This window comes from Oreochromis niloticus, linkage group LG3 (assembly GCF_001858045.2).
Source record: "Oreochromis niloticus isolate F11D_XX linkage group LG3, O_niloticus_UMD_NMBU, whole genome shotgun sequence".
Taxonomy (NCBI): Eukaryota; Metazoa; Chordata; class Actinopteri; order Cichliformes; family Cichlidae; genus Oreochromis; species Oreochromis niloticus.
The window spans coordinates 23543217-23568336 of NC_031967.2; the positions used below are offsets into that span (position 1 = coordinate 23543217).

Consider the following 25120-nt stretch of genomic DNA (forward strand, 5'->3'; position numbering starts at 1 on the left):
AGGGGTGTTTTTTGTCATGAAACGCTGTGTGGCAGGCAGAAGTTGGACCCAAGATGCAGGCACTCAGACTCGAGGGATGAACTCAAAAAACTCAGCTTTATTTGCTGACCAGGGAAAAGCATACAAAACTAAACTACACAGGGAGAATAACCTTACGCTTTGCAGCGAGCCACATGAGGAAACACACAGCTTGAGGGACGACGCGACACTGACTCAAAGACACACTGGGCTTAAATACACTGAGACAGTAATCAAGGGATGAGAGACAGGAGGGAGACACAGCTGGGAGAAATTAGGCTAACGAGACAGGGGAGAGGTGAAACTGAACACACTGACATGAGACAAAGACTTTCACAATAAAACAGGAAACATGAATTACTAAACAAGCACACAGACTTGACACTGAGAGACAGAAAATAACACATGGAACTCAAACAATACATGAAACCACAAATCCCTAAGCACAGATAAACAGAAACAAGAAACTAATAATCATCATCACTACGAAAAAAAGAAAACAATCCATGAAGCAGAATTAGACCAAAATATAATAAACTCAAAATACTGGGTCCAACGGACCCAGAATCGTGACAGTTTTTAGCCCATTTTTGGCAGTGCTGAAGCACCCCCAAAATGAATGAAAGCACCTCCAAAGATTTCTTACCATATTATTCGGACCATAAGGCGCACCGGATTATAAGGTGCATTAAACGAAACAAAACAGTTAGATAAGTCAAACTTTACTCAACTCATTCTTCTTCTTCCTCCACTTCCGTACCATTGATTCATTAATGTTGAATTCTCTCGCAGCTATTCTATTCCCATGTTGTTGCAATATATGTTGTTCCAGTGTTTTTCTAGTTTTATGTAACTGTCCACTTTCTGCTGTAACAAAACAAATTTCCCACGTGTGAGACTAATAAAGGTTATCTTATCTTACATTAATGACTAACCTCGTACTGTGGATGGATCATCTCAGTTGATCTCCTGACTTAAGTTTGGTCCGTTTACAGCATCTTTCCATGCAATTGCATTTGTGAAAAACCATCGGGAACTTTTATCCAGTGGAAAAAAGTTAGCGTTCATCCTCCAGCTTCACTGTGTTATGCTTTATGTTATGCTAACATAGCTGTGTCGCTAACAGTCACGTAGCACAGCATTATATACCTGTTAGTCGAACTTCAGTAACCCTACAAACGTCACTGTTGTGTAGTTTTTGTCTTCATTTATGTTGGAAGTGATAGCAGAGCTGTACGTTTTATTTTTTTCAGAAATCTCTCAGTCAGAACATGATATATCATGTTTAGGTAACTAGCGAAACCTAGGGTGACCATATTTTGATTTCCAAAAAAGAGGACACTTGGCTCAGTCATGAAGAACTTGCTTAAAGAAACATATTTAACATATTTAACATGATGCCTTCTCTGTGCAGTTAATGAATTGTGAAATAAAATATATCATATAGGCTGTTACAAGTCAACAAGTGCAAAAAAATAACTTAAAAGCCTCTGGAATTAAATAATGGTACAGAAATAATGCCTCATCTGCATAAGAAAAGTTACCAGTACTGGGCTGGTATGAAGGAAATTTCTTTTGCAGTTCGTCTGAAAAGATAAACTTTGGATGGGATCTTTTAAACATCATTAGGCGTGTTGCTGCGCACTGTCTGTCCTGCCTGTGAGTGCAGAACAAGCAGTGTTGCCAACTCCTCAGTAAGGAAAATCGGTATTCGCTGTCCTAAAAGTCGCTAGAACTCGCTAAATGACATCATCGCCTAATTTGCATAATTGGCCACGTAATTGTAACAGACGCTGTAGGCATACGCTGTAGGAGAGAGAAATAACATTGTGGAAGAGACGTAAAGTGAGTAAAAAAACTCCCAAAAGTATTTAGAATATGTTTAGAACCACAAATTAATTGCTTTTAGCAATTATTGTTTTTTTTAATGTCACAATTCCAAACCTCCCCCTTTATCTGGACTTGGGACCGGCAAAAGTGACCCGAAATAGGCACTCTGGCGGAGTTACTTTGTGTGTCTGTGTCTGTGTGTGTTTAAGTAGTTTTAAACCTTGTGATCCATAAAAAGTAACAGTATAAGAAGAACATTTTTAACCATTAACAAACATAGCAAGCCTCACCAGACAGCTTCAGTCGAAATCGGATGTACAAGATGAAGTTAAGGCTCTAAAAGGACATCCAATTTCTAAGTTTTCAATGATGGGAATGATGTATTTTAGTGCCTTGATTTATTTTAGACAAAGAAAATGTACATTTACTCCTGCGATTCATTTGCAGTTTGTATGCATAGGGGTGAATATCTCCTGCCCTGACATCAGCTGGGAGTGCTCCATGAGGACTACCCGCTGCCTGTGAGTACTTTGGCACGGGCGAGGTGCCCATGGCAGCACCCGCTGCTTGTTGAGAGTAAGAGGGATAGGTGCTTTCACGTCAAAAAGTCGTCATAAGTCTCCGATAACACCAGAAAAAGTTGCCAGATTTGTCGCTAGTTGCTTTTTTAGAAAAAAAGTCGCTAAGGGGGTCTGAAAACTCGCTAAATATAGCTAAGTTGGCAACACTGTGAACAAGCGCTCACAAAGCAGCAGTTCGGGGATGACGTCACACACATAGGTCCTCTGTCGGAATATAGGAAAACCCAGACATTTTTATCAATCTTAAAATTCCCCCCGGACAGAACGTGAAAAGTGGACATGTCCGGGGAAAAGAGGACGGTTGGTCACCCTAGCGAAACCAGCAAGCTAACTTCCTGCTAACTCTTTGCTAACTTCTAACTCCGTTAAATTTAATAAATTCTGTTTTCATGGATGCCAGGATGTTAAACTTAATTGTTACACCTGGTAAAGCAGCAACGCTGATCATTTTATTAAAGATGAAAGAATTTAGACAGTTTTAGCTAGATAGATAGCTGTGTCGCTAACGATCATGTAGCACAGCATTATATACCAGCTAGCATTATATATCAGCTAGCCGAACTTCAGTAACCCTACAAACGTCACTACTGTGTAGTTTTCTGTCTTCATTTATGTTGGAAGTGATAGCAGAGCTGTACGTTTTATTTTTTTTCCAGTAATCGCTCAGAACATTTATATATATATCATATTTGTGTGCCGCAGTGTTCGTTTGACTTTGGGATCTGAAGCGTTCGCAGTTTTGGACCCAGATTACTATGAGTCCGCGAGGCTCCTGACTACCGTTTTTTGACCGATTTTTGAGTGCCGTGTACCACATAAAATCGGTTCATGGTCAGTAACCACAACCAGAATTCATACATAAGGTGCACTGGATTATAAGGTGCACTGATGATTTTTGAGAAAATTAAAGGATTTTAACCGCGCCTTATAGTGCGGAAAATATGGTTCTTTCTTTTTGACAATATATGATGTTTGTGTGACACACTACTAAAAATATAAAAACCATACAGTACTTGGTTGAGATGTAATATTTTAACAACAAAAGTATAAATATACCCCCCCCCCCCCCCCCCCCAAAATGGTTTGTTCCAGCTCGCCTCTCCCCTTCTCTGCCTCTAGCGCCCTTTCTGCCAGAGCAATGGTGGCTGAGACACAGTGGAGCGGAGGTGTGAGTGCCTGGCTTAAAACAGGACATGTTAGCTGCATTTAACCTTCAGTTACTCTTTATATAGTTGGGTAGGAGTCAGACCATGTTTCTTTTTAGCTAAAGAAAAACTACTCAAATACAGATAGCTGAAAATTATACAGCGAGTTTGTTGTCTTTTGTGTGAAATATGAAATAGTTCTTGGGGTACAAATTGCTGAATGCATCTTATTACTTTGAGAGAAACTGAATGAATAACCTGGAGTAAATGTGGGACAGAGTTTGTTTCAACTATATAGGCAAAATATATGAAATAGAAATCTTGTGCTCATGAGACATTGCAATAATATATTTTTATGTGTTTTTCTGTTTTTTTAATCATCATTTGTAAGAAAAGAAAACGATGAAGATTCAGTTCTTGAGCTGTACTGTGAGGAAGTAAATGACACTCAATCAGCACCGTGTTCTACCTGCAGGGATGACTGTCAGCAGATTGTTGCAGGAGGTAAAAGTCAGTTTTATGCTTATTATTGCTACAGCAGAAAGACACAATATGATGTGAGGTCTGTAAATAAAAACATTGAATATAAGTATTACCTTAATTATTCCCACAGTTACTTGTTGTCATGTGAAGACAACAGTGTTTAATATCAACAGCGAGTTAGTGTCTTGGCATTTGGACACTCCTGGTGAAAGTACGAGCTACACAGTGATTACATGCAAAAAGGGAAAAACTGTGCAAGAGTCCACAGACATGAACAGCTCAGAGCCCAACAACCTGAAGCCAGAGGAACAAAAGTCCAGCCACGCTCCTGAATGTTATGGTAAGCTGCATCTGCGAGTTGCAGTCCCAAAATGCAGACGTGCAGGTAGGACTGCACTTGGAACAGATTTATGCTGAGTTTACAGTTTAAACATCTAAACTGGGAAAGCTAACAGGATACAAAACAGACAGAATTATACAGGGAATTTCCACAGACAGGACACACACGGCAGACAGAAATGATAGAGGTGAATGACAAAGAGACTGCCGGCTAGAGCAAGTGACAGAGAGACAATAAACTAAAGCGAGGGACAGACAGAGAGAGACAAAGACATCAGATAGGTGCCTAGAAGCATGATTTGAGATACAGATAGGTAATTAATATGGAGACAAAACTGACTTCACAGGGAGACACAACTAACACAGGAAACTAGACACAAGAGGACAGAGAACACAGAGGGAGAAATAATAAGAGAAACCTAAGCTAAACAGAAAACTAAGACCTTGGGATAAAAACAACAGAATGAACACAAAGGATGAAACACTGAATAACTGAAACATAAATAAAACTTTATAAACCAAAAGTACATTATGAACCTTACTCAATACTGAGTCTGGGTCAGTGACCCAGGACCATGACATTGAAGACATGAAGGATGAAAACAACGATCAGTCTGTTGTTACCCATACGCACTTAAGTAAAAGTTGACACAAATTACAAAAAAAAGCATACAGTTTAAAAAATAAATAAAAAAAGGATGCAATGATTTTTAAATCTCATATCCACAGGGACACACCTGGAGAGATTACTGGAAGAACTTGGCTTGAAGCAGTACCACAAAGTGAAACTATCACTCAGCAGAATACTTCAGATTAATAAGAAGACCATCACTGATGAACCTGCCAAGTGTCAATCAGACCTTGCATGGTATTTTCTTAAGAAAGTAATGATGTTTAATGTAACTGCCAGGAATGTGAAATATACATTACAATGTGAGTCAAACAGCGATAATGAATCAGGGAGTACAGACTTGGATATGAATAATATAATCGACAGTCCAAACACAGAGGACATGGTGAACCCCCTCGACATAATCACTGCTCTCTTTCTGTGTTCTGATGGTTTTCTACAGCAGGAAATGGCACTAAAAATGTCCATGTGTCAGTTCTCTGTCCCTCTGCTGCTTCCTAATTGTGACACAGGACAGTGCACACTCATGCTGTGGGCCATGAGAGACATTGTTAAAAAGTACAGACCTCAGTCTCTTTCGGAGTCAAAGGGCTTCATTGAAGAAAGAATCGTTCTCTCTGAACTTCCAATGGTCTCTTTTGTCAGACTGGGTGAGTGCTCCTTGTCCAAGTCAGAGATTCTCAATAAGCTTCTGAGCAATGCTCAGCAGTACCACGACACCTTTGTTCACCACAACATGGAGTGTGGTGACAGTCCAAGAAGAATTTCCAATGGACTGACTGAAATTACTTGGTATCTTCCTGGTGGAAACACAAACATTGATATTTTCAGTCAGCCAGTGGCTGTAGCTAACCTCCGCGGAGACATTGCTTCATTTGAAACACAATACTCCTTTTTGTGTCAGACATCTGCAGCAGTTTTTGTCTTCTTTGATCATTTGGATTCTGAGTCTGAGTCTGTGATCAATCTGCTTAAAATCCAACACCACAAAGCACAGATCTACTTGGTCGGTAACTATGAAAGCAAGCGCTTCAATTTAGAGGCTGTGAAAAAAGCATCAACTGTGTTGGGCCTAACTAAAACCAATATTATTATTAAAACAAAGAAGAAAAATGATACCGACTTTGTAAAAGATTTGAGGAAAACAGTCAGAAATGTGGTTGAGAAATCAGAGCTGAAGATGAAAACAGAGAAAATGGTGAAAGTTGCCCATGAACTGGGAATCCTGGTTGATGAAGACGTTCCAGAGTGCCAGACTCCAAAGAAAAATGCAGAAGCCATCACTGCAGAAATTCAAGACATCCATAAATACAAAGAAGATCAGCTTCCTCGACAGGGCCAAATATGGAAAGATCTTACCTGCTTAGAGAAGGAAGAGTTTCGACTTCGACATGTTGGGTCTAAAAATGTTGAAGATTACAGAAGTGATCTTCAGAAACAGAAAGAAGATCTGCGGAAAATGCAGAACTCTTATGAGATGTCAGCGGCTATGACAAACTTCATCACTGGGATATTAAGCCCAGGAACAGAAAGGTTTTATTTTCTGAAATGGATGAGAATGAACCTCGATAATGTGTCTCGTGTAAGACTGTGTGAACTCAGGGAGAAATATAAAGAAAAATGCTCTGAGAACTCTGAGAACAAAGAGGAGATCAAAGAAATTGACAGACAAATTTCCAGCAGCTCACTGGGGACTGAACACTTCTTCCGTGAAATGGGTCAGATCTATGAAGCTTCACTGTCTCTTCCAGAAACAGACCCATCACGTCAACAATTTCAGCATCTGCCCAAACTGTGTGCAGAGTTGTTGCTTGATGGATTTCCTCTTGAGCTTGTAGATGGAGATGCATCCAACATCCCTCTCAGATGGGTGAGTGATGTTCTCTCGCAGCTCAGTGACTTGGTGTCTCCAAACAGAAAGATACGAGTAGTCACAGTTCTTGGAGTTCAGAGCACAGGAAAGTCCACTCTCCTTAACACCATGTTTGGAGTGCAGTTTGCAGTCAGCAGTGGTCGATGTACTCGAGGTGCCTTTATGTTGCTCATCAAAATCAATGAAGACATGAAAAATGTCCTAAACTGTGACTTTATGGTGATCATTGACACTGAGGGCTTAAAGTCACCAGAACTTGCACAACTGGACAACAGCCATGAACACGACAATGAGCTTGCAACACTTGTTGTGGGGCTGAGTGATGTCACCATAGTCAATATTGCAATGGAGAATATAACTGAAATGAAGGACATCCTACAAATAGTTGTGCATGCTTTTCTCAGGATGAAGGAGGTGGGCAAAAAGCCTAAATGTCAGTTTGTTCATCAGAATGTGTCGGATGTTTCAGCCCATGAGACAAACTTACGAGACAGGAAATTGCTTCTAAAACAGTTAAATGAGATGACTCAGGCAGCAGCCAAAATGGAAAAGAAAGAGGAGAAAAAGAGCTTCACTGATGTGATGGAGTACAGTCCAGACACTGGGAACTGGTACATTCCTGGACTCTGGAATGGAAACCCACCAATGGCACCAGTTAATGCAGGTTACAGTGAGGCTGTATATGAGCTCAAGAAAAACATCATCCAACTACTGGGAAACTGTGAGTCATCTGCTAATGATGTCATAGAGTTTAAAGAGTGGGTGAAAAGCCTGTGGAATGCAGTAAAGCATGAAAACTTCATCTTCTGCTTCAGAAACAGCCTCGTAGCTGATGCATACATGAAGCTCTGCACAGAGTTTAATGAATGGGAGTGGGAGTTCAGAAAAGACATGTATACCTGGGTAACAAATGCAGAAACTAAAGTTTACAATTTTGGTACCATTGCAGCAAAATCTGAAACATGTGACATGAGAGAATTTCTCAGATCTTTGAAAAGTGAAGCCTCCACAGTGCTGTCTACATGGGAGACAAAGATTCTAGAAAACCTGACACAGTATTTCAAGCGAACAGAGGGTCATGTGTCTCTGGTTGAAGAATACAAAGAGGAATTCTCAAACAGTTCAAAGGTCCTTCGTCGTGAAATAGAAAGTGGTGTAAAGCATCAGCTTGATGTAGCAGCAGAAATCAGACAGGGAATGATAGAAATTTATAGACTCAAAGACAATCATAGAAAAGAAATTGAAAAAGCAGTGTGTGCATTAATTCGTGACTGTCAAAAGAGAAAAGTCCAAATGACAGACACAGAGTTGAATGAAGAATTTGAGAAGATGTGGAGTAAAACTTTAAAAAATCTGTCTTTCTCTAAACAAAAAACCTCAAATGTCACAGACAGAGTGTCCTACTATCTGAATGAAAATCTGAAACACAGGGGGAGCCGTGCACGTCAATTATTAAGTGAAAAGAGTCTGAAAGATTGTGGAAAAGAGTCTTTAAAATGTACAGCTGAAGAATGGTTCACCAAAATGAAAACTGAAGCAAAGATGTTTTTTAGTGGTCAGGATCACATTAAGGATGCACAGCGTCTGACTGACAAGATCATAGATATTTGCACAGACTTTGTGAATGAACAAGTAAAAAGAAAAAACAATTACCATGAGACTTACATCCAGGAGATCCTCCACATGATTGATGAGAAGCTGCAAAATAATCAAGAAGTTAAGATAAACATCGACTTTGAAGTTTCTCTAAAACAGCACATCTGTGGATTCGCAGCCAGAGAGTTTCAGAAAATGCACGAAGATTTCATAGAAGAAAATGATCCGTACAGATGTCTGATTAAAAACAAGGAAAGGTTTTGTGATGATTTCAAAGATGTGTTTCATGAACGAGACCAGTGTCAGAAGAAGGCAGAAGAATTCACAAATCGATGTTTGAAGCCTGCTGTTGAAGACTTCATTAATCGCTCCCTGGGTCCTGATATCATTGATGAAATTAGGAAACTCAAGGAGTTCAGCACAAGAATGTCCTTCCAGTATTCAATTTTATTGCATTTACTCTTCAAGAAGGATTTTCAAGACTATCTGAACTACATTTCCTCATATGAGAATTATGTAAAGTCATGGATACTCAAGCAAATAAAGAAGCACTTTTCAAAAGAGTCATCAGTTTTTGAGTTTGAGAAGCGACATCTGCGGTCATGTATTGACAGCATAAATTCTGCCATCAACAAGGCCAAAACCAGAAAGAGTGATGACTTCAAGGTTTTTATTGAAGATATTTGCAAAGAACTCGGTGATAAACTGGTCATTTCCCAGGATGCTCTTGGTGCTTTCATGATACTGAACAACGCTGACAAGGAACAGTTTGCTGACTGGCTCACAACATCTGTGAAGTACATGAAAAAAACTCTTAAAAAGAAGTTAAAGGAATCTACCTTTGAAATGAAACTACAACATCTCCATGTGCAGCCACAGAATGAGCTTTTCAACAAATTGATTGGTTGTGGCAAACAGTGTCCATTCTGCAATGCTCCCTGTGATGCAGGAGGAAAAGCCCACACTGAGCACTTTGCTTCACTGCATAGGCCACGTGGCCTGGGTAAATACAGGTCGATCAGCACAAAAAAACTTGTCACTGACTTATGTTCTTCTGCTGTTAAAAGTGACAAAACATTTTGTTGCAGTGATACAAACAATGGCTATCACCTTTATAAGAACTACAAGGAAATTTTTAAAGACTGGAATATTCAAGCAGATGTGAGCCTTGAGGCATCAGATTACTGGAAATATGTAATGAGAAAATACAACAGGGAGTTTTCCAAAGAATATGATGCAGAAGCTGCTGACATCCCGAAATCGTGGTGTAAAATTAAAAAAGAACAGGCAGAAAAAAGTCTTAAAGAATCATTTTTTATCAAGTAACTATCCAATTCAGGGTTCTCTGTCTTGGATGGCTGGAGCCTTACAGAAGAAAACATCACAAATATTGTTTTTTTGATAGTGAAGAAAGTTTCAGATTTAAGATACTGTTAGTACATAGGAAATTGACCATTGTAGGTTTATTCGTGGCATTATAATAAACCCTGAGAAAATGCATGTAGTCATTGAATAGGTATTTTCTTTTAATGATTAAATAGACATGTTATATGAACTTTTATTGATTTGTTTTGTTTTTTGTCAGATATTCACATTTTTATTTTGGATGACTCTTTTTTCTTTCTTCTCTTTAAATAGGAAAGTAAATAATAATACTCAACACATAGTTTGTGTTTCTGTGAGGCACGTGGTGTCAAATATTTACATGTTTAGTGTTTTAAAAAGTCATCCGAGTATAAAAATTCATTTTATTCGTTTGAGCATGTGCTTTTAGTATGTGCAAATTCAGAATTTAAAATTTGTTTTTCTTCACTCGCGTGTGTGATCTTACACACACTTTTTGAAGGAGTTCCAGAATCACTCATTTTCTCTCTGTCTGTCCACAAATGAAGGCAATCATGTTAAGTAATTCAGTTGCAATCCTAAATGACCTCACTGATGTGTATGTGTCATAGTCTCTGTGTCTTTGTTATTGCAGAATGTTAAGTGACATAAGACAGGATCTAAGTGATGTGCAAGTGTTATTTTGATTTGTATCAGTTTTAATGTGTTGAAATAAACTATATGCAGCCCCAAATATATGACCACGAAGCTTCAAATGGGTGTGTCCACATACATCTGGACTATTAAACACTGGTCACAGTTAAGGCCAGAACCTTCCCTCATGGTAATATTGAGACTAGAGATGGCACAATACCACTTTTTAATGTCCGATACCGATACCGATATCATAAATTTGGATATCTGCCGATACCGATATGAATCCAATAAAGTGTGTTTTTTAATCAATAAAACTGTTTTTTTAATATCTTGCTGCATTTTGTATAAGTTCATACTCAAGTTTAAATAAACAACAACACTAAAGCTATTCTGTTATACCTGTATGTAAAAAATACACTGCGCCCAAAATATTTCATAGTTCAGCAACACTGATCAATCTAATAAACTTAAGCCTGCTCCATCCTCCCTATTCTGGTATTTTAAAGAGTACTTAGCAGAAATATTAAGCAACCTAACTAATAGGGTTGCAAACTCCCAGCAAAAAAAAATAGGGAACCACCCCCCACCCTCCACCTCATGATGCTTAATCGATGTGAATAATTAAATAGATTCAACATCTTTCTTCAACAGAATTGCAGAATTCACAGATGGTACTTTCCCAAAGGAAAAAGTACTAGCTTACTAGGGTGTATTAGACTTAATAGTTACTATATACAGTAATGGACTTCTATACATTTTACATCAGATTAAAACTTTGGGTGTAAGATTCAGATAATTATTTATTAAAAGCTAGACATTTTTAATGAGAATAAGAAAGAAAAGTATGTCTTTGTGCCCCTGTTGTGGAAGTTTTTCCACTTAAATAAAGCCTGCAGATGAGCGGTGAGCTAACATTCTTTAATCAAAGCACACAAAGAACAGACAACCAAGCTTGGTGGAGAGCCTGCATGACCACGGGGCAGGGTCAGCAGAGTCTCACTGAGCCTAGTGTGGCTCTCAGTTAAATACCTTCTCCAGGAACAAAAGGCAGTACACAGTTGTTTCACACCTTAAGGTTTACACCCCCTTGCTACCCCCCCAGAGTCCTCGAAGAGACAAAAGACTCTCCCTCCTGTGGAGTTGTCTGCTTCCCCCAACTTCCTAAATAGACCCCCACCATTTGTCTTACAGTATGAGTGTCAGACATGTTAAAATCACCAAGGCATTACAATAACGTGATTAATACATAAGTGAAAGAAATTCCATTACAATCCCACCCTTTGATTCTTAAATCAAGAATCACATTAATACCAGAATTTCTTTCCTGACATTCTGTATATCACATCAACATTATTTTACACTTAAAGGAGTTTCACACTGTGTATCCTCACTTCACTGTTCTCTCACCACCCTTTGTTCATCTTTAATCCTCCCCACAATCTAAGCTCTGACATGCAAATGGCAACAACAATGATACAGAGGAAAGGTCTTCTCCAGAGTGTCAAAATACTTTGCATGGCAAAGTGAAACAGCATTGGATGGTCATTCTCAGTTCCCGATCATGGCTCCTGGTGTCTGTGCCATTTACAGAGTCATAATTCCAACGCTGGTCTCCCTCTGCGCTGTCACTTTTGGAGCTTGGCACGCTCTCTCCATCCCTTGATTTCCGTTCCAACGCAGCTGTAGATTTAAGGCAGAGCACGTCGTACACCTTAGTTGTCTTCCTCAACGTCAACGTAGAAACTTTTCATTTCATTTTTAAGATTTTGCTGTTCAAAATCTCCTCGTGACAATCTTTTGGAAGCCCAGTGGTGCAGCCCACTGTCGTTTGTCAGTTGTCCTGCAGATGGTCCCTGCTTCTCGCTGGTCCTGTTGAAGCGTTCTCTCCCGGTCATGGTCTGTATCTGCGTCAATCCTTCCATATCCCTCATGTCACGGTCTCTGCAATTTAAAAATGAAAGCTTCCACGGAAAACCCTCTTTTGCCCTATGTCAGCTTAGCACAATTAGACATGCACAATAAAGTTGTGCATTGTCTCTTAAAAATTCACAGGGCTTCTCCCCTGGAGTAGTTTCACTCCAGGCCCTGTCTTAAGAAAAGGTAAAACATTAGCCAGTGGTGTGTCCTGCTGTAAATCATGTGATTGGATCATATGATTAACCCTTTGCTGTGGAAAAATAGATGTAGATGTTAGCGCAGCGCATCTGTATGCACACTTTCTCACAGTGACCTCTGCACTGTAAACAATACAAGGTCATGAATAACACACTGCTGGTAAATTCAAAGACACAGAAAGTGGCAGTTAAAAGGTTAAGTCAGCACGGCCCAAAAGCCCATGCAACCTGTTGCTGTCATCTTTCTGCTCCTGTAAAAAGAAACATACATACATCCACCCTTTTGTCACCGTCTGGGTGGAGGTGCAATCTTGCATACTGGTGTCAAGTCAGCCAAAGCTTTTGTCAGTCCAGTCAGTCCCCATTTTTATTTGCTGACAGTAGAACCTCGTGACGCAATAAGTTTCTACTGCCAGCAATGACGTCATTTCAAAAAAGAAAAAAGAATTTAGACTGGATTACCTCGCTGAATCCTTTTTGACAGGGACTTGTTTTCTGATTGTCCCAAATAAGTGGCTTTCTCCCGAGCCCATTTTAATTTTTTGGAGAAACTCACTTGCGATTGTTCAACATGTTGTGTAGCGCTTTCGATCCCGATCTTGCAGGCCTGCTTCAAAAGAGAAAATTGCTAAAACAAACAAAAAATATCTCAGTGCACTGTTAAAAATCAAAAAATATGAAGGCCTCTTTTTAGAAGTTGTCAAAGCATACTCTCTTAGAATTATAGAGCAAAACAAAACTAACTGGCAGTTTCAAAGTGGTACCAAAGAAAATGCAAAATCCCCAAAACGTTCATCCACCAGTCACACACCTCACACAACAATATTCTATTAGATAATGAGTTTTGTTTTCCCCCATGTACCCAGATGTGTGTTATGATAAGACCTTCCCCACACATCAGAAACAAGAAACTCAATAATCTATTAGTCCCCACTCATCTGACCCCCCTGCAGCATTCTGTTCACCCCTGCAATAATTCAATCATCCTTCCCCAAAATAATACTAGTTCACTAGTCTATGTATCACTTCTTAACCCACTAAGTGAACCGGACAAGATGATGGTAACAGCAATGCATGCTTAAAATGCTATTTGGTCTTCATGAGCTTCATTGCATGTGTGTTTGTGTTAGTAGGATTAATGCATTTTTCTGTTTGTGTAATTTTTGTGTACCTCTCCTCTTTGCGGTGCTCCAGACACTTTTCAATTCTCCACGCAAGGCAGTCATTTTCCTTCCCAGTTTCCTAAACCCAAATTTCAGTTCCCACACTAAAACAGCCATGTTCTCCCCTGCTCCTTCCACTGCGGTCTCATCTCATCTCTCCCCCCTTGCAGCAGTCCAGTGAGAGTCAGTTGTCCTGTGTTTTCCACTGTCTCATCTTGCCATTTTGCTCCAACAGTGGCAAATGTCCAACTCAGGCAGTCTTTTATAAAGGTCCATTTATACACAGTGAAGTTGCAGCTCGTTGGAAATGCACATCCATCCATTCATGATGATCCCATTTTTCTCCTTGCTGTCGCTGTCTTGCATAGCTGCTGCTGCTGCTGGACCTTTTCTTCACTGCTCAGGACACTGCTGTGAGCTCTTGAGATCCATCTCGTTGTTCTGGAACTGCTTTTCTTGTCTTCAGGGAGAGATTCTTGGAGCTTGTGTTCTCAGGGTGACAAACACATGGAAGTTAAGCTGTAAAACAATTCAGCCAAAACTTGGCTTGAGTGTTTCTAATGATGTTAACCTATAATTTCTTGCGACTGCTGCACGTGAAAAATTGATCAGGGTCTGCTCTTCACCTGCAAGTGACACACTGAGACATTTTGATCATTCTTATCACTGCTTAAAGAAACACGTCTCCCCTCTCTGGTTCTGAAGTCCCCTTTCTTAAAAACCCAGAGAGATTGTAGTTGTTCTACATTGAAAAATCACAAACCCTCTTCCTATTTTTATTGCTTATTTTTATCAACAATTCTGCTAAAAAGAAATTTTTGTGTGTCCACACTAGGGGAGCTGGTAGCCTGCAGTATCACCCTCTCCTGCTAGTTGGAAACAACTTTTACACACATGTCTACACTCCTCTCTTTTTTTTTTTTTCTTGTTTTTGTTCCCTATTTTCAACATTTTGAACCCCATTTTTCACTGTTTTTTTACACACACATCAACTTTTCCCACACAACCATTCTCTGCAATCTTTCACACCACACATTTACTCAGTTCTTACCATACAGTCAAACATTGAGTTTTGTCTCTGGCCGCTCGGCGCAACGTCCGCTGCTACTGGATCTAGATCCTACATTTACATTCAGAGCGTCCTCTGCAATGGCCTTCTTCCCTTACCGGCAGAAAAGTGCTAAAATACCGTCACTCCACACACTGTATTGTGCAGACGTGATTATCAACGGTGGACTCGAACCACCGTTCTTGTGATGGACCGGTGTTTCTGCAATTACTCTGGCAGACAACTGCTTTTCTTTTGCACAACACCGGAACCGAACACAAGCCTGGGGACTCGAACCCCAGGATTTTCCCTCCGGAGACTCGAACTCCGGAGCAGCAAGCACTTCACCGCTCGGCCAGACAAAAAAACTCTCCATGACTGTATACAAAGTTAGCTACAACTCACCCATCTGCAGGAGTCCCCTCAAAATCGATGGTCTCGGTGGTGACTGAAACACACGGCTCCGTGACTCCTCCATTTCCTTTGCTTCAACAGCCGGTAGGACAAAGGTACCTTTTCCCTCAGGGGTGATCAGCCCGTCCACGGAACCGTTGTTCAGCGACCACACGGACCACCCTGCTCGCAGCGCCATTCTGTTGTGGAAGTTTTTCCACTTAAATAAAGCCTGCAGATGAGCGGTGAGCTAACATTCTTTAATCAAAGCACACAAAGAACAGACAACCAAGCTTGGTGGAGAGCCTGCATGACCACGGGGCAGGGTCAGCAGAGTCTCACTGAGCCTAGTGTGGCTCTCAGTTAAATACCTTCTCCAGGAACAAAAGGCAGTACACAGTTGTTTCACACCTTAAGGTTTACACCCCCTTGCTACCCCCCAGAGTCCTCGAAGAGACAAAAGACTCTCCCTCCTGTGGAGTTGTCTGCTTCCCCCAACTTCCTAAATAGACCCCCACCATTTGTCTTACAGTATGAGTGTCAGACATGTTAAAATCACCAAGGCATTACAATAACGTGATTAATACATAAGTGAAAGAAATTCCATTACACCCCCCTTTTCCCTGTTAATGCCCTATCGGCCCCCCTGGCTAAACTTTGCTAGATCCGCCCCTGCACAGTTACCAGCCGTCAGCTACGTAGAAAAGGATCCTGGTGTAGAAAGTAATATTAAATACATTCTAACAACAGCTTATCAAGCTTAAACGTGCTGCTGTTGTTCAGCCGCTGGTTTCCTCTTTCTGGCGCGAAGTGGGCAATAAACAAACAAGAGAGACGGACTCGCGACAGAAAAGCCGATCAGCTGATCATTAAGCAGTTTCACGATTGAAGTAGCAGCAGGAGAGGGAGGGAGAGAGAGGCGGTCGCTCCATATATCGGTTGTTAAGCTTAACATGGGAACGCTTTACATACATTCAGAGATGAACTTACACACTTGCTTTACTTCTCTCTGGGATAACTTCCTCGGAGATGAAATGCTGGTTTGGTAGCGAGGCTCCAAATACACACAGCCGCTCTATCACGTGATGCATACTGCTCCGACTGCTACGGTTATGAGCCGAGTTACGCCGTGTCGCAACTTTTGTGAGGTGTTTTTTTGATATTTAATGGATCGGATTACATTTTTTATTTCTCGCCGATATCCGATCCAGTAATTTAGGTCAGTATCGGACCGATACCGATACGCAGAGGTGGGACCAAGTCATTGTTTTGCAAGTCTCAAGTAAGTCTCAAGTCTTTATCCTCAAGTCACAAGTCAAGTCTCAAGTAAAGTCAAGCAAGTCAGAGTCAAGTCGTAAGTCAAGACAGACAACTTTCAAGTCAAGTCCCAAGTCCGAAACTTTGAATTTCAAGTCCTTTCAAGTCTTTTTTTTTAACCGTCTGGGGTCCCGGGTATAATTGGCCATTCTTGACTACTTTTGATTTTACCTCTATATTTCACTTTTAAAATATGTTTTTCTTGCCTTGTTTGGTATCATTATTTACAGCACAACCTCAAATATCTGAAATTTGAGTTATTTTTTTCATTTTGGTATACTATATTAGCACAGTTGATCTAAATTCAGACAAAAAACTCAGAATCAGAGTAGAAAAAAGTTATATTTTTTTTGCATGTTTAACGAATCATTTTCATAACTTGAAATGCAAATAGAAATTGTACATTTCTAAAAATTATGCACAAGTTTTGCAAACAACAAAGTTATATGGTACTATTTACCTAAAAATGCAGCCAAGGCCTCAGGCGTTTTTTATATAACCATTTAAATCTATTTACAGAACAATCAGGTGAGCTGCATCAAATAAGAAGGCACACAAATTATTTGTGCCAGTCCAAAACATGTAGTTTGTGTTCAGTATAAGACAGAGGAGAACACCACAGGCCTAAACCCTGCAGGTCTGACAACTAGAGGTGCAACAGTCCAGTTTTCTATGTGGGAACAGCGTTTACACTGGAATCTGCCTTTGGCAGCTTTTTTAGATCAAATATGAAATTCAGCAGTCTAACTGACACACAATACAAAACAATAACTACACAACAAACTAACTATAACCTCCAAACACGCTAAACGTCACTAATGTCTCACATATGAAAACTCGCTCTCTCTCTTTCTTTCGCTTGCCCGCTTTCCGTCGTGGGTGTCACTCCTAAAAACTTCCCCTTCTCCCTAAACAACCAAATGTCACATGTTGCCTTATCATTTTTTTGATTGGCTGACATGGTAAACTCTCACACCAATAGGGAAGGGGTGTTTTTTCTTTTTCTTTTTTCACTCGCAAGTGGAGAGCGTATGCTAGGCTGTCTGTAGAAAACGCCGTTTTTGTCTAGCATCCCTGTTGAGAATAACCTTTGCAAATAAACAATAGCTAATAACATAAGATCAAAGTATTTTATTTGATGTATTGACATAAATGACAGAAGAAAAAGGCCATGTATAGCAGGACTACTCAATTACACACTAAGGTGGGCCAGATTTTCTAACCAAAAGAAAATTTCCCAGGCTCAGACATGCAAAAGTTAAACACGACCATACACTAATTGCAAATTAAACACAGTGATTTTGAATTGTGATGTGATGGTAAAATAAATATTTGTCAGTCTAAACTGGGTTAAATCTACGGGGTTAATGATGGGGAGGAGACGGAGAGAGACTGAGTACAGCTACAGAACCCACTTTCTGAAACAGACCCTGCTCACCATTCACCAACAATTCTGAGCTAACAAGTTGCATGTTATTCTTGGATGCGCTTGCAGGACCGGATTTAAAATAGCATGACAAACATATCATACCTGTTAAAGCCAAACAGTATCATCAACGTAGCCCGAAGAACATTTGCTAATAAGATGAAGTTAGCTAAGTCAGCTATTTCATCGTAGCAAAAAAAAAAAAAGCACCACTTACCGTTCTTTATGCAACTTCAAATGTCGGACAAAGTTGGAAGTTGTTCCATCTCCGTCTGTGATTCTCTTCTTGCATGTTTTGCATATTGCATTTCGTTTTTTGTTGACTACTTCGTAGTTTATGTACCCGAAAGAAATTACTCTTGGGAGCATTTTTGGCTCGAGCGTTTTTGTTCTTGTTTTTTTCAAATCTGGTTAATTTGATTGGCTGTGCTACAGCCCACGCTCACATACATACGGAGTGTGGTAAGAATGAATGAATGAATAAAGTGAATTAATGGTCCGCACTTTTTATATAATATGTATGTTAAATTTTAGATTTGGGTAAAATATTGTAATGACCTGGCTGGGGTTGTTAGCCAGGTGCATTCTGGGTATTGTGTTGTCTGTGTTCTCTATCGTTCTGCTAGTTCCTATGTGTTTGATTCGCATGTTGTGTTAGTGTTATGTTAATGTAAGCCACAGTGAAGTTGATGTGTGTTCCCCCAAGACCTGGAGGAGGCATTGAGGGAGGCTGAGCGGGCTGAGGAGGTGCTGCGGGGCGAGCCAGTGACCGACGATCGGCCAGGGGGTCGAGCGAGAGATGAGCGCGACCCAGTCGGATGAGGAGGAGGAGGCCAGACGAGCCCAACCAGAGGCAGTCCCCCGTCGGAGGCGCCGGACGGACTGCTGTTATCGGTGCGGGGAGCCTGGTCACCTCGCCCGGAACTGTCCTGCACCTAGTCCTCGGGCCTGAGTGACATCACCAACGGGAAACGGCCACGGGGCAGGACAGTGAGGGAACCCCCACCCCAATCGTTAAACCCTCTCCGTGACACTCATCCTGTGGTGGGCCGCTGTGGGTCCACCCGTGGACTATACCTGGACTGTATAATTGATGGACGGTCTTGCCGGGCCCTGGTAGACACGGGGTCCACCATCTGCTTGCTGCGGAGGGGGGTGCTTCCGGAGACGGGCGGTTCATTGCCGAAAGATTGGACCCCTACTCACACAGCGTTGTACACTGTCACAGGAGAAAAGACTGTGATGCCGGGGAAAAAGACTCCAACATCCCGCAGCCAGAGTCGCCGCCTAGCTCGGCAGTCTCCCCGTCACCTGAGACTGTCGCGGCAGTAGAGGAGCTTGGGCGACGGAGTGGGGTGCACCTCAGTGCGACACAGCAGCGGCAGCTGCAGAGCCTCTTGGCAGAGTTTATGGATATTTTTGCCGCCAGGGAAGAGGACTGCACCAGGACGGGCCTGGTGCAGCACACTATCGACACTGGAGCAGCTGCTCCAATCCGGCTGCGGCCCCACCGCCTGCCCCTCGCCAAACGCCAAGCTGCCGAGGAACTGATAAAAGAGATGGCAGCTAATGGTGTCATTGAACCCTCGGATAGTCCATGGGCCGCACCTGTGGTTATGGTGCGGAAGAAAACAGGGGGTTGGCGCCCTTGTGTGGACTACAGGCGTCTGAACGCGGTCACCCGCAAGGACTCTTACCCGCTACCTCGCATTGATGACGCACTGGATTACATCGCTGGGTCCAGTTGGTTCAGCTCGCTAGACCTCCGCAGTGGGTACTGGCAGGTGGAGCTTGCTGCTGAGGCACGGCCCAAGACTGCATTCACCACAGGGCAAGGACTGTGGCAGTTTAGGGTGATGCCTTTTGGACTATGCAATGCACCAGCCACGTTTGAAAGGTTAATGGAAAGGGTCCTCAAAGACATTCCCCGTGCCCGCTGCGTGGTCTATTTGGATGACTTGCTGACTCATGCCAAGGACTTTGAACAGGCTGTTGCTAACCTGCGAGAGGTCCTGACTGCCATCCGCGGGGCCGGACTAAAGCTGAACCCGGCCAAGTGCAACCTTCTTGCTCGCCAGGTGAAGTTCCTGGGACATGTGGTGAGCGAAAAGGGGGTGGCTACTGACCCCGAGAAGGTGGTTGCTGTGGGGGACTGGCCTCCCCCATCGAACGTCGCCGAGCTACGAAGCTTCCTGGGGCTGGCCTCCTATTATAGGAGGTTTGTAAAAGACTTTGCCACCGTCGCTAGCCCCTTGCATCAGTTGACAAACAAGGGTCAGCGGTTTGGTTGGACTGAGGACTGTGCAGCGGCTTTCGAACAGCTGAAAACTGCCTTTGTGAGTGCCCCGGTCTTGGCGTATCCTGACCCCAGCCAGCCTTTCCTTTTGGACACTGACGCCAGCAACGTGGGGGTCGGAGCTGTGCTCTCCCAGAGGGGAGAGGCTGAGGAGCGAATGGTGGCATACTACAGCTGCAGCCTCAGCCGGGCCGAGAGGAATTACTGTGTTACCCGGCGTGAACTGTTGGCTGTGGTCCTGGCGGTTCGTCATTTCCGACCTTACCTCCTGGGCACTAAGTTCCTGCTCAGGACCGACCACGCCAGCCTAACCTGGATGCTGAACTTTCGCCAGCCGGAGGGTCAGGTGGCCCAGTGGCTGGAAATACTACAAGAGTACGACTTTGAGGCCCAGCACCGACCAGGGCGGCAGCACGCCAACGCTGACCCCCTGTCCAGGCGCCCCTGTTCTGCGGATGAGTGCCGGTACTGCAGGCACCTGGAGGAGCTGGACCGGGGTCCGACATCGGCAGCAGCAGAACCCGAGGGTGAGGATGAAGGGCAGGAACCTTTCACCGCGGCGGAGCTGCAGCAGCACCAGGTGAGCGATCCAGCGCTGGGGATGGTGAGGGACTGGATGGAGGCAGGGACACGGCCAGACTGGTCCGCCGTGTCTTCCCAGGGGCCCGAGACGAAGTCGCTGTACTCCCAGTGGAACAACCTGGAGCTCCATGGTGGTGTAATCTACCGGCGGTGGCGAGCGCCAGACGGGGGAGGCGACATACTCCAGCTCCTGGTTCCCCGGGCCTTGCGGCCTGAGGTCCTCCGCTGGGTTCATGGGGCTGCAGGTACTGGCCATTTTGGGAATGGCAAGACGGTGCGGCGGCTGAGACGGCGGTTCTACTGGCCGGGGTGTCGTCAGGACGTGGAGATCCATGTCCACTGCTGTGACGACTGCACGGCGCAGAAAGGTCCCAGCCAGCGCTCCCATGCCCCATTGCAGCAATACCTAGTTGGGGCGCCAATGGAGCGGATCGGAGTGGACATCCTGGGTCCGTTCCCTGTTACTGATGCCGGCAACCGGTATGTCCTGGTCGCGATGGATTATTTCTCAAAGTGGCCAGAGGCGTACGCGGTGCCGGATCAGAGTGCGGTGACGACGGCGCGGACCCTGGTGGATGAGATGTTCACGCGGTTTGGTGTACCGGAGGAGCTCCATAGCGACCAAAGGAGGAATTTTGAGAGCCAGGTGCTGGGAGAAGTGTGTCGGAGGCTGGGGGTGAGAAAAACGAGGACCACCCCCCTCCATCCTCAGAGCGATGGTCTGGTTGAGCGGTTCAACCGCACGCTGGCCACCCAGCTGGCCATCCTGACCAGCCAACATCAGAGGGACTGGGACCAACACCTGCCCCTTGTTTTGTGGGCGTATCGAACAGCAGTGCAGGAGTCAAGTCAGTGTACTCCTGCAGCCTTAATGTTCGGAAGGGAGCTCCGAACCCCGGTGGACTTGGTGTTCGGGGCGCCCCCTGAGCCGGAGATTGCTGGTGGACCAGAGATGGACTACTTCCGGCGGCTCAGGGAGCGGTTGCACACGGTGCATCAGCTGGCAAGACGGACATTGGAGGGAGCCGGGGCCCGCCAGAAACGGGCGTACGATACCCGTGCGCACGGTCCTATGCTGGGGGCCGGAGATCGGGTCTGGGTGTTCTGCCCCCAGAGGAAGCGGGGGCTGACCCCCAAGCTCATGAGCCACTGGCAAGGCCCGGGCGAGATCCTGGAACAGCTATCGGAGGTGGTCTTCCGAGTCCGGATGCCGGGGCGGGGAAGGCGGGTGGTGCTACACAAGGACCGGCTGGCGCCATACCATCCGCTTGCCCCCAACCCACAGACTGGTGTGCAGCCTGGGGACTCCTTGCCCCCTACGCCCGGCCCAAATGGGGCCGCCATGGATTCCCAGTCAAGGCCGAAGCGTACTCAACGCCGGCCCGGACATTTGCTGGACTACAGAGTGGACAGTTAAGGTTGTGGGGACACTAAACCTCTTGGGGGGGGGCTGTGTAATGACCTGGCTGGGGTTGTTAGCCAGGTGCATTCTGGGTATTGTGTTGTCTGTGTTCTCTATCGTTCTGCTAGTTCCTATGTGTTTGATTCGCATGTTGTGTTAGTGTTATGTTAATGTAAGCCACAGTGAAGTTGATGTGTGTTCTGTGGAGCGGGTTGAATTGGCATGGTTGGCTGACACCGCGACTCTATGTGGTGGGAGCGTGATAGGGGTTCGGTGTCAGCAGCGTTACAGTGGTGGTAAACATGGTAAATAAATGACTGGTGTGAACCACTACTGCCTCCTGCTGGATTATTTGGGGATTATAAGCCTGCTGCTGAGACGCTCGGGGTCGTGCGGTGTATGAGGCACGAGCGCTCTCCATTCGTTGCGAAGTTCAGCGATAGCTGCTAGCGCCCCGCTAGCCGTTTTAGCTAGTGAGCAGTTTAGCCAGTTCAGCTCTACTAACCCACGGTCGCTACAATATCAAGTCTTTTCAAGTAAACAGGTTCAAGTCCAATTCAAGTCCCAAGTCACTGGTGTAAAAGTCCAAGTCAAGTCACAAGTCTTACAACCTTTTTTCAAGTCAAGTCTAAAGTCATAAAATTAATGACTCGAGTCTGACTCGAGTCCAAGTCATGTGACTCAAGTCCACACCTCTGCCGATACGTAATATCGGATCGGTCCATCTCTAATTGAGACTAAAACTGAATGGTGCACACAGACCCCATAAAGACACACAGCAACCAGTGGGTGTCTTTTTCAACACCATATTTAAATGGAAAGTTTGAAAAAAATGTGGTTAAGGCATTATGAAAGACTAAAGAGCGTGTACATAAGTGGAAAAGCACACTGAGATAATTTGGTCATCTGTTTATACTCAATGAGAGGATTCCCTAAAGGAAATCTGTGGTCCCATGGTTGAATGAGCAATCTATTTTTGCTGTGAAAGACAAACAACATATAATAAAAATTATAATTCACCCAGTGTATAATATTAGCATTGGGTTCAAAAGAAATAAACAAGAAGCGAGGAAAAGTAAAAGAGCTGAAGAAAACCTGGAACTTAGTGCATAAAATTACAGGTGTAGCCAAAGGGATACCCCAAATTTATAGGTTACACCAAAGAAGAAGAAGAAAAGGATGAGGAGGAGTTCTAACTGATAACGAAGATAACTACAGGCTTGGAGGTCCTAAAAGTCAGGTATACCAGCAACAGTTTGGGGTTTAGGGGTAACACATTTTATGTCATTATAACAATATGTAATGTATGACCCAGTTACACCTAGCAGACAAAAACAAACATTAAAATGTTGGTGAAGGTATTTCCAAAAATTGTACAGGCCTAAGCAAAACTAACTCATGGAGTAGATCAATAATCTGGTAATGGGTGGTTGCAAGATGGAGAACAAGTGGGCTTGCTTGGAACTCCCTGGACTCATGCCCACTCCTGAAATATCAGCATTCAGATGAGAGAGTAACAATGAACTAGATAAAGAATCTTTGCACATTCACAGCTGCTAGGTTATGACAGTGATTTGAACAGAAACAGGCTAGACAAAGAAATCAAGCAAACAAAGGTTTTGTGCATAATCAAATGCCATACAATTTCTTTTGGTTCAGATAAAAGCACTTTAGGCCTAAATGCACAGAGCTCATGAAATATTAATTTCAAAAGGAAACCCAACAGTCATAAATAAACCAAAAAATAAATAGTCACTTTTGCTACTTCTGATTTTACCTGTTCTGGTGAAATGAATAAAACTTTTAAGGCATTTTATGAAAAACTGTATAACAGAAACTAAAACAGGTTCATAAAATTTAACAGAACAGAACAGCCATTTGCTCCACACCAACTGTGCCAGAATAAAATATAAGTAGCAGACAGCAGGAATAAACAGCAAACAGGAGAAATATATACTAGGGCGGGTATTGTCACTGATTTCTAGAATCGATTCAATTCCGATTCACAAGGTCCTGATTCGATTCGATCCACGGTTTTATTCGAATCAGGGAAATTTTGCCTCAGACAGACAGTCAGAAATATTATAATTCTGATCACTTATCAGTACATATCCATATTTTTATATCTATAAAAAGAAATCTGACACTTGCAAGACTTTATGAAAGGTGTAAGCATCACAGCAGATGCCTTTGTGTCAAAGTAACTGAGGATAAAACCAGGGCTGGACTGGGACAAAAAATCAGCCTGGGCATTTTGACTAGAGACCGGCCCACCAGGCATTATAGTAAAAACCATAAAGCCTGTGAATGTAAAAAAAAAAAGGCTCTTGTGTCAGTGATGTTGTTAGATTTGTATTGTTGATTGTCATTTATGCTTAGAAATATTTAACCATATATGCTTAGAGGTGTATAATCGATTGTGTAGTGATAGGATGTGTGATCCTTAGGAGTCTGCAAAGACTTCGTGTGCATTCCAGAGTGTTCTGGCATTCACACCCACATCCTGGGAGCAGGGGAGAGGTCGTACCTTCTCTTATTGTTTTGTGGTAGGATAAACGTGTCTATGTCTGTTTTAGGCTAAGTGCCTTTTGTTTAGATGAACTGCTGGACTTCCAGACCAGCAGGTTTAGGGAAGTCATTTATGGGGTCACACTCTGACCACACACACACACACACACACACACATACTTACACAGCGCACAGGCAAGGTACTCTTTGTGTGTATGTAGACGTCGTATGTTAATGAACCTATGTATATTCATGTAACCTCAATAAAAGAGCAATGTTACGGGGGAGCGGACGAGACAAACTGGGGTCAAGCGAAGGAACGGCGTTTGTCCAGTTCTCTCCCGTGCACGAGAAACATAAAGAACTTTTCCTACTCGTGTCTTGCTTTGCTGTGT

General features: G+C 43.2%; 1 protein-coding gene across 1 annotated transcript in view; it reads left to right on the top strand.

The window, feature by feature from the left end:
* LOC109201284 (up-regulator of cell proliferation-like) overlaps nucleotides 1-10815 on the top strand; it is a 20268-nt gene extending 9453 nt beyond the window's left edge. Inside the window, exons 2-4 of the mRNA XM_019356885.2 lie at nucleotides 3966-4078; nucleotides 4188-4397; nucleotides 5126-10815. Of these exons, the coding sequence (XP_019212430.1) occupies nucleotides 4328-4397; nucleotides 5126-9822 (4767 nt within the window). The 5' untranslated portion in view covers nucleotides 3966-4078; nucleotides 4188-4327 and the 3' untranslated portion in view covers nucleotides 9823-10815. The remainder of the gene's footprint in view (nucleotides 1-3965; nucleotides 4079-4187; nucleotides 4398-5125) is intronic.
* The last annotated feature ends 14305 nt before the right edge of the window (nucleotides 10816-25120 follow it).